We start from the raw sequence: 17,139 nt of genomic DNA on the forward strand, positions 1-17,139 counted from the left end.
GCTACCTCACAAAGGGACGGATCGAAGAAAATTCGGAATTCACGCAAGTCACTTCAGTAGGAATATAAAGTTTCATATTCTTTTCACCGTTCAGCAGAAGATTCTGGGTTCAGAACACAATGGCGTTTAATATGACATTCGCTCAAGAACACATTTTAAGTTACTGTGAATACATTGCTCGCAAATCTTTTTTCATACAATTGCAAGAGAAATTGTTACGAAAGAACATGCTTACTTTTCAACGATACTTGCTCATAAAGGAATATTCAGTTCACCGAACAATAGTTTCAGAGTCGATTCATATAACGCTCTCACCTTACAGCTCGTAATTCGTAAAGTGTACTCATAAAAATAATAGGTTCATCATTGAAAATATATACAATTCAATAAAAAGGCAGAGATATAAAAATGAACAATTGTCAGAATCGAAGTCATCATGCGCATTCATTGTTTGCACATAAAAAATCTCACAAAAAGCCGTATATAAAAAATAGAAGATCTAGTAAAAATAAAAAATTCAGTAGAAGGCATCTTTCACTCCACACAAAATCGAAACGAAAAATAAAATAACGGTTGTTTTTTTTAGCTACATGAGAAGTTTCGATGTTTGTTGTCTATGTTTTGACAGTTCAGAATGTCAAACTGTGTTGAAATTTTTCTTCACAACTCATCATAAATAATTCAACGCCAGAACAATGCATCCAAATTTACTTTGAAAAAATTAATCATATCTATATTTGATTCCGGGAAGAGCGATTCCTCGTATGCTTATTGAGACTGCAGCTTCCTCGGTAGCTCGATTGGTTAGAGCATCGGACTTGTGATTCGGAGGATGCGGGTTCGAGTCTTGCTCGGGATGTAGTTTTTCCGGAATAAAACAATTATTTGTTAGCCATCAAAATATTAGGCTACTACAAGTATGCTATATTTTTGGAATGGTACTTTTGAGCCCTCTAATCAAATATGCAGAAATATACAGGGTGACTCATTCAAAAAACATTTTTATATCGATATCTCATGAAATATCAGTTTGCCGAAAATTTAGTTAACGCAATTGAGTTCTACGTGAGAAATTTCTATGAAAACAAATAAAAACAAAATGAAAGAAAAGTTACAGCCATTTATCAGAAATGAACATTTCCGAAGAACACCCGGTAACTATGTAACGGTGATAGCTAGGAAGTTGCGGTTTCGCCAATGAGTTTCTCAAGACAATTGGACCTCAGACACCCACAACAGTTGTCGCCTATACAGGGTGTACACTTTCAAAACGGCCCAACTTCAAGGGGAGATTATACAAGTCATTTGCAACAAAAAATGTCATATAACACATGGTCGAAATGTTGGCGGTTATTCTACAATTTAACATTTCTTGATTTCATCGAATTCATTACTTTTTTCCATAAAACGAATTATATCGTATTTATTTCAGCATCCTCATCGAATTTGATCGTATATTCCGAAAGAGCATTAAATTTGCCTTAATACGAGAAGTTATGAGTGGCAAAAGAATTTTACTGACGAGAGTGGTGAGGTGGTGAATATAAATATTCTGAATTTTTCATTGTCATCATGTTAGCCATGATATTACAGCAGAAGGAAAGTAGCTATTACAAAACTTGATATGTCGTTCGCAAACCTGCTAAATGGAGAAGTTTGTACTGCAAAGAAAACATATTCTCATCAATAGTTTTCCATTCATAAAACGATTGGAGAAATATGATTCATTTCGCTCTCTTCAGAAAATTTATATTCACCACTCCACCACACTCGTCAGTAAATCTCTTTGGCTATACTCATGACTTCTTATATTAAGGCAAGTTTAATGCTGAGAGATGAATAAGATAGGTTTTATGGAAAAAACATTTCGACCATGTGTTATATGACATTTTTTGTTGCAAATCACTGGTATAATCTCCTCTTGAAGTTGCGCCGTTGTGACAGTGTATAGTAAAGAAATGGGACTTCCCCTTCAAAAGTGTCCAATTTGGCCCACCCCGTAGTTTGATTTAAAAAATTATTGCATTTGGTTCAACCATGGCAAAATAAATTTGATATTATAGAAGTTTAATGGGTCTTCTTGATAAAGGATATTTAATATAAATCAAATAATTTGACAACCTTGTGTCTAATCCTTCACAATAATATATCTGTATGATATATTTAGTTTATTTTTGTCTTGGAATATATTCCAATTCTAAATGACTGAAACTGTACAAATTGAGCAAACGGTTAATAAACTGAACAACTAAATTAACATAAAGACAGACGTACGTTTCGGAATTTTTGTATTTAATAATACATTATAGTTCAATGAAATTAATTGAATTTACAAACTTACCACGTGTATATTCACCTAAACAAAATTGCAAGTAAGAAACTACAAACTAACTAAACGTATCGGTTGCTCTGGTGAGGATTCACAGAGCAAGCCATTACTGAAGGTAGTCATAGATTTCTCCCTTGTTATTCTTTAGAAATGAATATACAAACTGAACTGAAACTGATGTTAATTTAGTTGTTCAGTTTATTAACCGTTTGCTCAATTTGTACAGTTTTAGTCATTTTGAATTTTCTTTTGGTTGATTATTAAATTTGTCATTTTTAGAATTGGAATATATTCCAAGACAAAAATAAACTGAATATATCATACAGATATATTATTGTGAAGGATTAGACACAAAGTTGTCAAATTATTTGATTTATATAAATTTGATATTTCTTATGTATTTATTCAATTTTTGTTAATGTTAATTTTTCCAAATTTCATCATTAAAATTTCATGGATCACATCTAATACGGTATAACAACTGATTTGTGAATCAAATATCATAAGAATAGCTCTTTCCAAGAAAATCTATGGATTCCGGACGAAGAAAAAAAAAGATCTGATAAGTGAACGGAAATAAAACATGCAAACGTATAGGGAGTCTACTTACCTTTTCCATTTTGGACAGATGAAGCGCGTATTTGTCGTGAGCCCTGAACTGCATAAATCTCATGTTCGAAGATTGCGACAGTTCCGTGATACTCTTGATGCTGGGGAAGAACCTGCAAATAAATTGAATGTCAAGGTGTGTGGGATTTATACGAAATGCGGTGTTAATTAAGGTCTCGTAGAGCACCACGGCTGAGGTTTAAGGAAAAAAAGCCGAATTTTTTTTTGGAGGGTATTTCCTTGTGGTTCAACCGGAAGTAACATAAATTCTATTTCCCGAAAGAAAACACTGTTTAAATAGCATTCTTGAATACTTTGGGGTATCCTTTTGCTGTCACATTTGGACTTTCACTCCAATCCTCATTTGTTTTCGTATAAACTGGGTGTAACATGAGTGGTTGGCCACAGCATAGAGGTGAATGTGGGTCATCTAGGCCTTTCAGGAAAGTAGCTTGTTGTGTAAGCTAAAACTGATAGTTTCGTAGATATAAGGTAATTTACAAGAATTGGCATAAATTTCTGATATCCATAACCTTAAAAAAATTTCAGACACTGTATTCATTAGGATTGAGCGGTACACGTTGTTTGAAAAATTTTTTAATCATGAGATCCCTAAACTATAAACATCAAGCTTCAAAAGCTTTTTTCAAATTGAAATACGACCATTGTTATCGAAAATACAGCCATTTCGAATTTTATTTCGATCCTTTAATTTATTCCTCTAGTATATTATGAAGCATATTTCGCAAGAAAAAAGTTTTTGGTTCCTAGCCTACAAAACCGGAAATTAAAATGAAGAAACAGTTGGTGAGAAATAGTCTCTAGATTTTCTTATTTTGAAAACCTGTTGAACATGCAAAAAAAAAATTTTTGAAAAAACGGATTTTCGTCAATAACTTTTCATATCTGATTCGATAGTTTTTCCGATAACATATTTGGATAGCTCGTGAAAAAAACTATTACTGTGATGGGTCACTTTTTTCAATATTGCTCAAAGAATAAGTCACAAAATCCAGTAAACCTCTTACGTGAAACACCCCTTACGTTGAAATAATTAAGTGACTTATTTCCGATAGAATTTCAAGAAAAAAGTCTACATAAACTTTTGTCCGGAAATGGTTCGTTCCGGAGATAGAAGATGTGAAATTAAATTTTTTTGTTCGCTTTTTGAAAATAAGTTATTTGCAAGAAATTTGGTATTCGTGTTTTTTTTGACATGGGAAATAATTTCGTGTTGATTTTTATGTATCATCTGAAGGGCGCTAAGTATGCTGTTATTATTTATTTCAATTGCCCTTATATTTTCAACAGTAAACTTTTGTTACTTATCATGTTAAACCTTATTCCAGGTAAAAAGGTACACTTCCTTATCAACGCTGGAGGTGATCTTCTTCGAGATATTTATAATTTTCTATATCCATGCATGTTAGTGAACTCCTAGGGCGCTAAGTAAAGTTGCTGAGAACAACAAAAACTAAGTATATGGTAAGTCTCGTCAGAATAAAATACTTTTTTCCTTTTGAATGTTTATCGCAAAATTATTAGTTTTCGAAATAAAGATGATTGAAATTTTTGATAATATGATTGTTTTTTTTTCAAAGCACACAAAAATTTCAATTTCAATCTGCGAAACGAAGCATTTCCGGACCCAAGTTCATATCTACTTTTTTTCTCAAAATTGTCTCTGGAATATGAATATTTTAACGTACTTATGTTACACGTTACACCCAAATATTGTGACGTCATTTACTTAATTTGTATAGTTTATTTTAACATCAAATCATTCGAAATGAAGGAATACTATTATTACTATATTCACCACCACATTTTGTATATTATATAGAAAAGGAAAGGTAACTGGAAGATTCTAAAATATCAGAAATCATCAGATTATATTATTGGTTTTGATAATTCATTTAGCTGAATGAAATAATTGTAGAAGTTGAAATTTCTGTTCCCCGAATTCTCGAATGGTCTGCTAGGCAATCAAGTTTGTAACTTGGTGAGAATTCAATCGGAGCAGTGCTATTATATTAAAACCTCATAACAGTGATGAATACTGACTCCCATGAAGACTATCTAGAAGTCGAACTAAAAGAAAATGGAGGATTAAGGGTTGATCCACTTCCTCATGAATTCGATTCAGAAATCTAATTTCGAAGTTTTGTGGCAACTTCTTTAGACGTCACCTCCTTTCTAACCTCGTTCTCTTATGGAGGAAATGGATTTATACGAACATAAGATTAAACTTTTATTCGAAATAACGAGTTTGCGAATGAAACTCATTTATGAACCTGGAATTCGGTCATACTCCATAAATTCAGAATGTAGGACAAGTTTTGAATAAACTCTTAGTAGGAATTTTTGTAAGTAAATGTGGAGTATACATTATACATCAAGAAAGAATAGGTGAATTGAAAACTTTAAATTATTTTAGAGGCATAGTAATGATGAAAGATGTCTATAATTTCGGATATACAGGGTTTTGGGGGATATAAATCAATTCAACAGTGTAAAGGGTATTTTATAAGCAATTATGTCTACTGTATCAAAAGCGCTGGCCCCCCAAAATTTGACATATTAAGGCCTTAGATAATTACAAGATTAGCTGAACTATAATTTTGCTTTACTTTGGCCCCCCCCAAAAAAAATCCGGCACCCCCTTGGGCACCCCTGTTTTTGAAAGATGGCGTCGCCACTCATCAAAAGTTCAATAGGTACTTTATATCTATACTGATAATTCACTATTCCAAGATCTACGATACACAGCAAATATCGTTCTAGTATCTGGATGACCCATAAGGCATGAGGTTAAGAAAAAACCAAAATGAAACGAAAATTTAAAATTTTTTTCTAATAAAGCAGCTGGAAATTGTAAACGTTGTGTCCAATTCATCGAGATGAGTTTGTTAGCGACCAGAAGATACAAGTACCGTCTAGCAAATATTTTTAGTTTTTCGACCTATCCTAGAGAGAGCTCACCCTTTTTTGAAACACCATGTAGTTCTGTCATGATACCATACTTGAGATCTTCTCGCATGTTACTGAGTTGTTCTTGGTCTTCAGCATATAAGTACTTTCGTTCATTCTCCTCAGAACATTGGGCAAGGTGTCCTGCCATTTCAAAGAAGCCGCCACCTTGATGATGACGCCAAGCACTTTAGTTCTCTCACTTGGTCACGTGAGCAAATCCAAAAAATGATACGTTTCATTTCTCTTTCGGTGACTCGTGATTTCTGGGTTCTTCAGCATTCTCTCTTACGTTTTCTTCTTCTGAGGTTGATTGTTTGGGGAATTGTTGAATTTTTCAAAGATTGGGCTGTGGTTGTGATCCAAGCTAGGATTATCCTTCCGTTTGGGTCTGCTGTCTTGTTTTCACTTCTAATTCGCACCTTGTGGCCCATATGTATGTAGTCACTCATAGTGAGTTGGATCATTATTTGGGATTTTTCCATTATGTGTGTAGTTAGTTGTTTCCGACGTTTCGGCAAGCATTCGCCTGCAGTCTTCGGGGTGTTGGTCCTAAGAAGGACCGATTATTTGGTTCTGAGAAGAGCCGTTTGCCGATTTAGATCTACCTGGAATCGTACGCACCATACTTTTTTCAGAGTTTGTATTAGGGATATCGGGGTTTGAACCCAGGTTAGCTCGTTTGCAATGCGTTTACTCAAAGTCAAAAGTCAAAAAATATTTATTTTGATAATTATGTACAGGATGGGCAAATAAGCGAGGTAAGCGGCTATATCTCAGGATCCTGTCATTGTAGAGACTTGCGGTAAAAATTTTTACCACTTAAGTGTACAAGAAAACACTCTGGAAATTGTTTTGAAGTTCATACCTCTACCGCTAAGAGGCGTAATAGCCATCGTCGAGTAGAAAAATGAATTTTACTCGAAAATGTTTCATATGAACTTGAAGAAAAAATATCATCACTGTAATCCTTGGAAAATTCTCTATCTTTTTGAATTGTCACTTTCGAATTTACGACATCAAATGAGGTTGAGAGAAAGGAAGAAATCTGACTGATTGAAATGCTTGTAACTTCAGTTTGGCTCAACATTTTCGAGCATATTAAATCTCGTCTGAAAGATAATATCTTGTTGATTGAGGACAGAATATACTCATGATAAATTTGTTTATAGGGGGCGCTAAGTCAGAAGTTCATTGTTTTGTTCATTTTACACCGAAATTTCAAATGGAATGATAGAATTTTCTTAACTGAAACAGAAGTGCCATCAAATTTGCATGAAAAAACCTCAAGGTCACAAAACGATAGTTTCTGGCTTTCTGTAGTTATGGCCGAAAGAAGATATTCTTCAACTGATGCACTGAAAAACCAAATTGTGACTTTAAGTTCTGACAGAAACAGAAATCCCATCGAATTTTCGGAGTGCGCAGTAGTCCAAGTTCTGACTCCTTTCAAATTTAGTGGTGTCGAAAGGTTGCCAACTTCCTCAGATTGGATCTTATGATTGGTGCTTAGACATCCTTGATCTCTAAAGAAGGCATACTGATGGGATTCGGAGTGATAGCCATGAGAGCTGCTTCTTTGATTTTCCTCTATTTCGATCTTCCTTTCTTTGATTTTAATGAAGCTTCATCCTATTTGATCCTATGGTTTTCGCCCCAAGCATGTTGGACTAGCCTGGATTTATCTGTTTCTCTCAGACGAGCTCTTATTTGGTGCTCTTTCACTTTTATGTTGAGAAGGCGTTTGGTCTTTGCAATGTACGCTCAGCCACACAACCATTAGTCCTTTGATTTTCATATTCAGGTTTCACCTTGATTAGGTTAGCTCTGACTGAGTTTTAAGGGTGGAATGCTGTTCTCACACCGTATCCATTACTCTTCTCAGTTTTTCTAATAATCCTTTAACGGATTCAGCTTGTGCAGTATCTAACAATGACTGGAATCGAGAAATCACAGAAATGAATTTTTACAACATTTTTTGCTGTGGTCAAGGTCAATTATAACTAGAATTAATTCTGTGTTCTCTACTCAAATTGCGGGATAGGCAGAAATATTTAATTTCCACAAACCGCCGGAATTCTATCCCACCGATGGTGAATATTGTAGTTATTTTATCCATATATTGGAGCGTTGGAGTTTGGCATGTGTTGGATGGACAAATATAAAATTCGAGTACCAATGGATTATAACATGAAAAATATTTCCGCTTTCGAAAGTAAGATTACGAATACGATCAAATAATATAGAAGGTGATAGAAGGTTAATAATATCAATTAATATTTAAGAGTAATTTGAATTCTGTTATGTTTATATGCACCGAAAGCCCAAATAATGTCAAGGATGAGATAACTATGGTAATGACATTAATGTGTTTGTGAATTATCAATCAAATCTTTTGAGTTTCAATTCATTCCAAGCGCTTGTAAAAAAAAATGTTGTTAACTCTTGCGGAAAATGTCTTTCACACATCAACTGCTTGATTGAACCCCGCTTCGCGTCATTCGGCCAAAGCAGTTTCGTGCGGAAAAGTGGGGCTTTCCGCCCTTGTTAGGGAAATAACTATTATAGATTTTAGAGAACGAGGATTTTTTTCGTGAATGAACAATTTCCGATATAACAGGCCAATCGAAAAGTCCCCGGTCTACCATAGAAAAACCATTTGTTTTGGCAAAATTCGATTTTATTAATCAATCTAATTGCCTTCGAGCTCGACACAACGATGTTCCAACTTTTCGATACCATTTTTGTAGTACGATTTTGTAGTACGTCTTTTCTTTTTTCTTCGAATGAGGCCGTTTTTTAACGATTTCATCCTTTAAACGATCCAATAACGCTATATAATAATCGCTGTTGATCTTCTGGCACTTTTGGAGGTAATCAATGAATATTATACGTTGCGCATCCCAGAATACTGATGCCATAACCTTGACAGCTGACTGTTTTTCCTCGCTTTGGATTCGGTTCATCGTGTGATGTCTACTCAGCTGACTGTCGATTGAACTCCGGAGTGAAATGATGGAGTCATGTTTCATCCATTGTCATATATTGACGCAAAAATTCAGGTTTATTGCACTTAAACAGCTTCAAACACTGCTCAGAATCATTAACACGTTGTTGCTTTTGATCGATTGTGAGCTTGCGCGGCACTCATTTTGCACACAGCTTTCTCATGTACTCGTGAATGATATGATATACACGTTCAGATGATATTTTCACAATGTCTGCTATTTCGATCAACTGCACTTTTCGGTCATTCAAAATTATTAATTTAATATTTAATTTTTTCGTCGGTGGCAGCCTCTTTTGGGCGTCCACTGCGTTCGCCGTCTTCATTGCTCATTTCACCACGTTTAAACTTAGCATACCAATCAATGATGGTCCTCTCCATCAAGCCAAGATTTTGCTTCAACTGTATTTTTTGCCTTCAAAAAGCAATGTTTCATCGGCAAACGAAATTCTTTTCTTCCATCGTTTTTCAAATAACAAAAGTAGCTACACTCACAATGCAATATCTCACAAACTTAATGGTCGGGCTGCTGTCAAAGTTTGAGACATATCGTTTAAAGATTGGTGTTAACTAAAAATCATATGGATTTAATACTAGCACCGCCATCTGTGCATCAGACCGGGGACTTTTCAATCGGCCTAATAATTGCCAAGCAGAGCTCAAATGAAATAATTCTATATTTCGTTTTTTGCAATTTGCACTAAACTAGTTCGATTCAGGAAGGAAGAGTCACGAACCAGGAAATATGATGTTTTGCCAACTATCCCTAGAAAAATAAGGAAATTTCTCAGCTACTTTTCATATTGATGGTGAATACGGTAAAGTAATCTAACATCAGCTCTCAGAATTGTTTCATTTATGGCCTTCAAGATCTTTAGAACTCATTGCACTCGACTGTTGGTTGACGAACCCAACCTGAATATTCGATTCTGACCCTCTGATTGGCCGTCCGTAAACAAGATGAATTTCGAACGAAAGCACTCAAACACTTGAAATTTTTAAGTCGGATTCGAATCTTGAATGCCGCGGTTGAGTTCGATTCAGCAAAATCCGACCTGGAGTTCCGTAAATAATGATTCTATGATTTTTTTTTCAAAAATGCATATCCGATCGGGATAAATATTAGTTTTGGATTCAAAATGATAATTTCAAGCGCCGTGTAAAATTTGATGTTGTAGGCATCACCAGAATAATATCGAAAAAAAATTACCCAAATTTCCGTGACCAGAGTTGAGATTTTAGATGATGAAATAAAATAACAATGAAATTTCTGGTCGAAGTAATCACATAATCAGAATTCTAGATCATTCCATATGAATATTGAAAAAGAAATGCATAATATTCGAACAATAAATGAATAATATCAAAGAAAAAATTATTGATTTCACATATAGTACACAATCTCTATATATCAGTTCAGTCGACGTTACTTAGAAATTTCGGTACACAAGATCATCTATATCAATTCCACAACGATACATATATACGAGAAGATTAATATCACTCTCCAGATCAAATCCAGATGGAATTCGCGTATATATTTCCTCAATGGAAAATGAGAGGAGCTTGCACAATACAATTCTCATTGTATTTTTCTGTGATTGATGATAGGTAGACTGAGTTTTCGTCAGGTTCAATTTCTGGGCACGAATATGTTTTCTTCTACAGACGAATTGGAGTTTATGTGATTTATTGTTTGGAACTAATGGAACTATTCTGATATACTATCAGAAGGATGATATAAAAAGACGCTCTACTAACAATATGTTCTTTAGATTTATGGAGTTCAGTGTGAAAGATAGTGAGTTGAAAAATTGCCATAACATTCGAAGCTTCAAAGTTTGACACGATTATCAGAATTTAAAAAATTAGAACCAAGATGGATGTTAATATTAGTTCTGTCTCTTTTCTTTATTATGATGATAGATTTCTAAAAGAATTGATGAATATCACAAGTTTCGAATAAAGCATTTTATTATGGGGAAATCAAAAAATTAATTTTAAACGGATAACTAGGTATGCTTTTTTCCACCGAATTTTGAATTATGTTTGACATCTTCTCGATAATGCGTTTTAATAGTCTGATTTCATTGTCCCCTAAGATTATGAAATAAAATAAATTTATCTGCTTATCTACCATATGTAGTAGGCTTTGAGAAAACTTTTAGAATCAAAATATAAGTTTATAGCTGGGTATCTCAAATTCCGAAATTTCACCTGATTTTGACAAGGATGACTGGACTACACTGAGAAATTCATGAATACATATTCTTTCCCATTTCCAAAACAGAGAGAATATTATATTGAATATTCCTAAAAACTACTCTCATGATGTAGTTGAAATGCGACCTTAAGTTTACAACCAATTTCTCACGAACTTGAAAGTGAAAAATGATTGGAGTTTTCGAGCGCTGGTTTATTCATGCACCAATTGCGTCCTTGGAGACCACATATGCCTTTATAGTGGCCTCCAAAAGTGCAATTCGCGCATGAATGACGAGCTCTCAAATTCTCCCGAATTCATTTTATTGCTTTCTCCATTTAAAAAAAAACGTATTATTAGCTTTTCAGAACTCGTTCATTACATAGCTCATTGTGCTTTTGGAGTCTATTAAAAAAAAGCGCTCAAAAGCTCCAGACTTCACACCAGTGATTTTTTTTATTCGAGAATAGATCGAGGTGAAGATATAACATAAAATTATCAGCTACTTAAAGCTCAGTCAAATGAAAATATGCAACTAGGATATGTCTTTCTCACGTTCGAGAACTCCAATTCTCATAATTCACGATATTTTATATAAAATTCAGCGAGTGTGCACATAATACTTTTCTTCAGTGATAGCATCAAGGGAAATTTTACAGAAATAGATGGCTATATTGAATCGAATGAGTCAGCCTTCGCTGCCATAAAAATGTTTGTTGGTCAGTTATTTTCTAATTCAGTCCAGGTCAGCTAGGCATAAGGGTTATAAAACACTAATGGGAAAGCACCATCCTCTCGTGTGAATTATATGGGTTGGATATTCACTGAAAGTGAAGAATTGAAAACTATTCGCCTTAGATGTTCCATGCAGAAATCTTTTTCTAAAATCGTTTCTATTATTTATATTGAAGTGTAACAATTTTGTATATCAAATAAACCAAAGTGTAAAAGGTGAAGTGTTTTTCTATTGATTCACTACGATATTTTAACAATTGAAGTTGTCAAATATTTTATTAACTGGGTCTTTGCTTGATGAGAATCCATTCTACTCAGTACTAAATGGCTGATATTCTATTTCCACATTTCACTAAACAGGGCATCCCAGGAGTCGAAGTCAAGCCGGAATCAAGTAACAGACTAAGTCATAATAGTCATAGTCGTATCTTTTTCCAATTATATTGCATTTGTTTTTTATTCTGGAAAATGCATATCCTGTTTTGATCTTCGAATTCCTGTTGTCTCAAATCTTTACCTTTTTCATGTTTAATTTTTCCTTTGATATCCTGAATAATGCTTCTGTAACCTATAACCTTTAATTATCAACTGCTCCAGCTTGGGAGTTGATGTCACTTTTTTCTCAATCAAGTATTCATAATTAATATTTCGGCCTTCTCTAACTGAGCTTACTAAAAAAAATTACTGCATCAGTTTGGCAAGTGGCTTAAAAGCGAATTCAATAAAGATCCTGAAATGGTATAACAATTCAAGAAATTCAGTTACGAACAATTGCTTTCAACTTATCACAATAAAAATGATTCTAGTGTATCAAATCCGAGCCTCAACTTTAAGAATCTGGTTTGAATGGGATGGAGTGAGTGAGTGAGTGCCTTCATAAAGTGTGAGTGCGACACAGAGTGACACCGCTTTTTGGTATTGGCGCACGTAATACAGATCAGCACACTATGCTTCTTTCTATATTGTACAGTGTTACTTGTGTAGGTACTCACGACTTTTGGCTTCGTTCATTGGAATTTTTTGCTTGTGATTTGGATTTGAACAGTTTTGATGACCATGTCTTTCCAAAATTTTTTTTTTTTTTTGGTTCATACCTTTAAATGCACTTCTTCCTTTTAGGAGACAAATGAACTCCAATAAACCAAATTTTGGGAAATGCCAGTTTTTGACCAGCTGAATTCGCTTATTGTGCCATTATGTCCGTTCGTTCGCTCAGTTTATGAGTCTAGCAATGAGAAGACATGTTATTCAGTTATAATGAAAAGCAATTAATTACGCAAACTAATTGAGTTAAAATTGAAGATTAAACTTCAAAACACAGTTCAATTGTAAATGAAAAAACATTAAAAAAAAAGTGAAATACTGAATGTTATTCTCATTTCAAAACCATCACAGGCTTTCAATTCAAAAATACCAATATTCTCGGACTTCAAGAAAAATTTTCAATATATCGTCTCTGAAATCATTAGGTGAAATGGTTGGTTTAAATTTTATTAGCGCATTCAGATCTTGAACTCATTCTCGGAAAATATCGAATCTCTAGGTATCCTCTTTCCAGAGTTATTCTTGCATCAAGCGTATAAAAATGTCTTCTTTTGTTTCTCTACTATTTGTTACTCGAAGCGTTTCAGCATAACATCCAGTGTCAGTCACTCTTCACAAAGAGTGTGAATTAAATCGATAGAATGAGGAGGGCCCGAATACGAGAAGATTGAGAACCGCTGCCCTAATCCAAGATGAAAGGAATAAATTTTTTGTATTTCACGGTCGGAATGGTTCATTTTGATCCTATTTTCCTGCTCGCTGGCGGATTGTGGGAATAGGAAGGTGAATTAGGAAGGAATTTCTGGACGTTGTGAAAAAATTGCGGTTGGCTTGAGGCTTGAGATACAGTTTTGAACGGAAGGAATTGTTTGAATGACAATTCTTGAATTCTCAATGCTATAAGGTGTAAGAACTGTTGGATAATTAATAATTTAATTCTTAGTACCAGAAATTACGATTGATGGCACAAAACATTGTTGAATGTATTTCTTCACCTCTGAAGTTCAAATTAAACTCTTTATCATAATTAAATATGAACATTGAGTAAAAAAAGTAACTGTAATGAATTGGAAAGTTATTCAAAAATAAAAAGAAACAAGGAAAACGTTTTTCTTCAGTTTTAATTGAGTTTATTTCTAGATTATGAGATTTTTGATTTGCTATTAGAGAATCCTTCATTTTTGTCACCTGATCCTTTGCCTGACATACATACATATTCAGTTGAGAATTGTAGTTAACTCAGTTTCATATTCTGATTTGATTTTTTTTTCACCTTAATATGGAGGATATAGAAATACATATTTGATGTGAGCAGTAGAGCAATTATAGGTCGGTGGGTGTATGTAGCGAACCCCCAACGGGGAGAGATTGATGAGCTTAAGTCAGAAGTATGAGAAAAATTTTTGATAATTTAATTGTCACTTTGGAGTAAATTGGTAATGGGAATTTAGATATCATTGTTCTGTATTCAATTCATCTACTTTCCAGCTGAAAACTTCATCTTTTTGGCGTGAAGGGAAAAGAAATAGCTGAAAATTCAAGACGAAAAACAGTTTTTTGTGAATAACTCAAAAAAAATATCCACTTTAGGGCAAGGGTGTGATGCATACACTCACATTATTTTTTAACGAAGATTCAATGTCTGCCATAAAAAAATGGGGTTCTAATTTGAAAAAATTGATTTTTCACGATTTTGTCATCCCTAACTTTGAAAGCGATTTTTTCACCCCCTGTATCACGAATCGCGATTTCGATTTTCAAAGTGGATACATCAATCTTACATCTTGAAAAATCCCAAAAATGAAAATTTTTCATCCAAAAACCTCGAAGTTATTCTTGTTTCAGCGGAGCTCTATTTTCATTTTTTTTTCGAATTTTCCCGCTCAGAGAGAATTTTCCAACCAAAACTGAAAAATGTTACATCAAAATAACTTGAAATTTTCTAAGGAATCTATTTCTGCAATAAAAAAATGGTGTTCTAATTTGAAAAACGAAAGTTGACGTCACCGGAGGTGCTCATGCCTTGAAAATATTTTAGATTTCATCAGCTTCATGAAATACTTATAAGTGCTGAATTTCATGGAAATACGTTCAGTAGTTTCCCGTATAAATATGGGTATCTTCATGACTTCTGTGAGTAACATTCAATGGTTAAAGTCCATGTTCTGGACGCATGAGAAATTCTAACCTTCTTTCTCGTTAACTCTTTCTCGTTTACTCTCTCGTTAACTCTCTCGTTAACACGCTCTCGTTTAGTTCTATATGTTGTGTCAGTTGTAAAACAACATAACCTACTCGGGGTTATATATAAATAAACCGTTTAACCAGTGCAGGACCTATTATTTTATACAGTCCATTATTTCGAAAATAGTTCCATATAGCTTCCTTGAAGAATAGTGTCTCATTCTCAAGTCAAATAGATATTCATTGAGTATATGAATCATTATTAAAAAACTACTAATTGGCTTAAACTTGAGTTGATTTCAAGTCAAGCTCAAGTCAATTACCTTGATAATACCTGCATATTACAAATGAGTAGGGGATCGACGGCTAATGGCGCTCAGCGGACAATGGCGCTAAACTTGAGTTGATTTCAAGTCAAGCTCAAGTCAATTAGCTTGATTATCAGGTTAAGCCATGAATCTCTACCTGTAGTAGAAGGAGTACTTAATAGTGTGTGCATATAAGTTAGCAGATAAAGAAAAATGACAAATTATCGATATATTCAGTAAATAATAAGACCTACATCCTCCTTCCTGAAAAAAAACATCAGCAACCTATTTGATTTGTTCATTCTATTTCGCACTGAATTGTTATTGTGTCCTTCAGGAACTTCCTATCATGAAAATATTTCGGAAATACGTTTTCCGAAAAAGGAATCTGTCCTCTTTGCTTCTTTCCTGCTCAAAAAATTAGTATAATATATTTCACATATATCCTTTAATGCATATTTGTTCCAACCTCAGAGTAATAAATATATGTTTATTACTCTATATAAATACCTAGTAATAAAATAATCATATGATTTTAACTCCATAGTTGTATATTAGAGCATGTAATTCGGAAATCGATGTGACGTTCTGAAAACTGCATGGAATATGATAATAATAGATTTAATTCTCTATATCATCGAAATAATTGCATAATATTCATTCCATAATACGTGATGGAATTAAATTCAGTCAAAATGTTTACGTGAATCAAATGTTGCGGTTATAATATTAAATATCAAGTGATGGAATGTGTTTTGATGAAATTCCGCAATAAAAAGAGCAATAATGTAATACATATGGCCTTAGCATCCGATGCCAAAAATTCATTATTAAAAAAAAGTAGAACTTTATTTTATCTTCTTGCCAACCAAAACCGATATCTGTCAATGTGTTTACGAGATAATACTAGACCTACATATTACAAATGAGTAGGGAAGCGACGACTAATGCCGCTCAGCGGACAATGGCGCTCACTCATTTTCCACAAAATTCTTGCTTTAATCTGATTTGTCTATAGCGTGCCATCTGTATTAAAGTATTTTAAGCATATCATGAACGCGCAACGTTGTAGGCAGTAAAGATCGCTTACGCTTACGCTCGTCCTGGAAGTCTGTGAGTCCAAAAAAACCATTTTCGGGCGTGTTGCGTACAATATTTTTTCGGCAACCATGTAAAATAACACTATCGCTGCTGCTTTCCATATTTTATTGCGATTGCGATAAAAAAACATGCAAATTTTTGACACCTAATTTCATATGAACTGTCAGCCGTTATCTCGGTTGCTATGGATTCTATGATTCTTTTCCGGCCTAGTCCGGGAAGTACGTACTTTCCGGACTAGGCCGGGAAATGCTACTTTCTCAGAGAAAAAGTGTCCGGGAAGTGAGCACTTCCTAGACGGTTGCCGAAAAATTACTATTTCATTATTTTTCAATGAACTAATTAGCAAAAGTGCATTTAAGGTGTTCTGATTGAAATATCCAAAGACATTATTCATAAGATTAACCATCGAAGTTATGCCAAGGTTTTCAGAAATTTTCGACCATTCGGGTTATTGCGCTGAAACTGACCGCAGTTGCGAACCAAATAAGAAATCTATAAACGATTTGGTGAATAGCAACAGCCAGACAGTTCCTGAATCAGAAAGTATTCAACTCATAGCTGGAAGCTCTGGGGCTCAACCAAAGGTAGTTTCTGAACCAGAAAGTATTCAATCAATAACAGTGGGCCCTTGCAGCTGCTCAGGAGC

The 17,139-nt window shown here is 34.2% G+C and overlaps 1 protein-coding gene across 12 annotated transcripts in view; it reads right to left on the reverse strand.

The window, feature by feature from the left end:
* LOC123674263 (potassium channel subfamily T member 2) overlaps positions 1-17,139 on the reverse strand; it is a 777,909-nt gene that overhangs the window by 38,304 nt on the left and 722,466 nt on the right. For all 12 annotated transcript variants that reach the window (XM_045609230.1, XM_045609237.1, XM_045609228.1 and 9 more), the window contains one exon: positions 2,940-3,051. In XM_045609230.1, the coding sequence (XP_045465186.1) occupies positions 2,940-3,051 (112 nt within the window). The remainder of the gene's footprint in view (positions 1-2,939; positions 3,052-17,139) is intronic.

This window comes from Harmonia axyridis, chromosome 2, assembly GCF_914767665.1.
Source record: "Harmonia axyridis chromosome 2, icHarAxyr1.1, whole genome shotgun sequence".
NCBI lineage: Eukaryota > Metazoa > Arthropoda > Insecta > Coleoptera > Coccinellidae > Harmonia > Harmonia axyridis.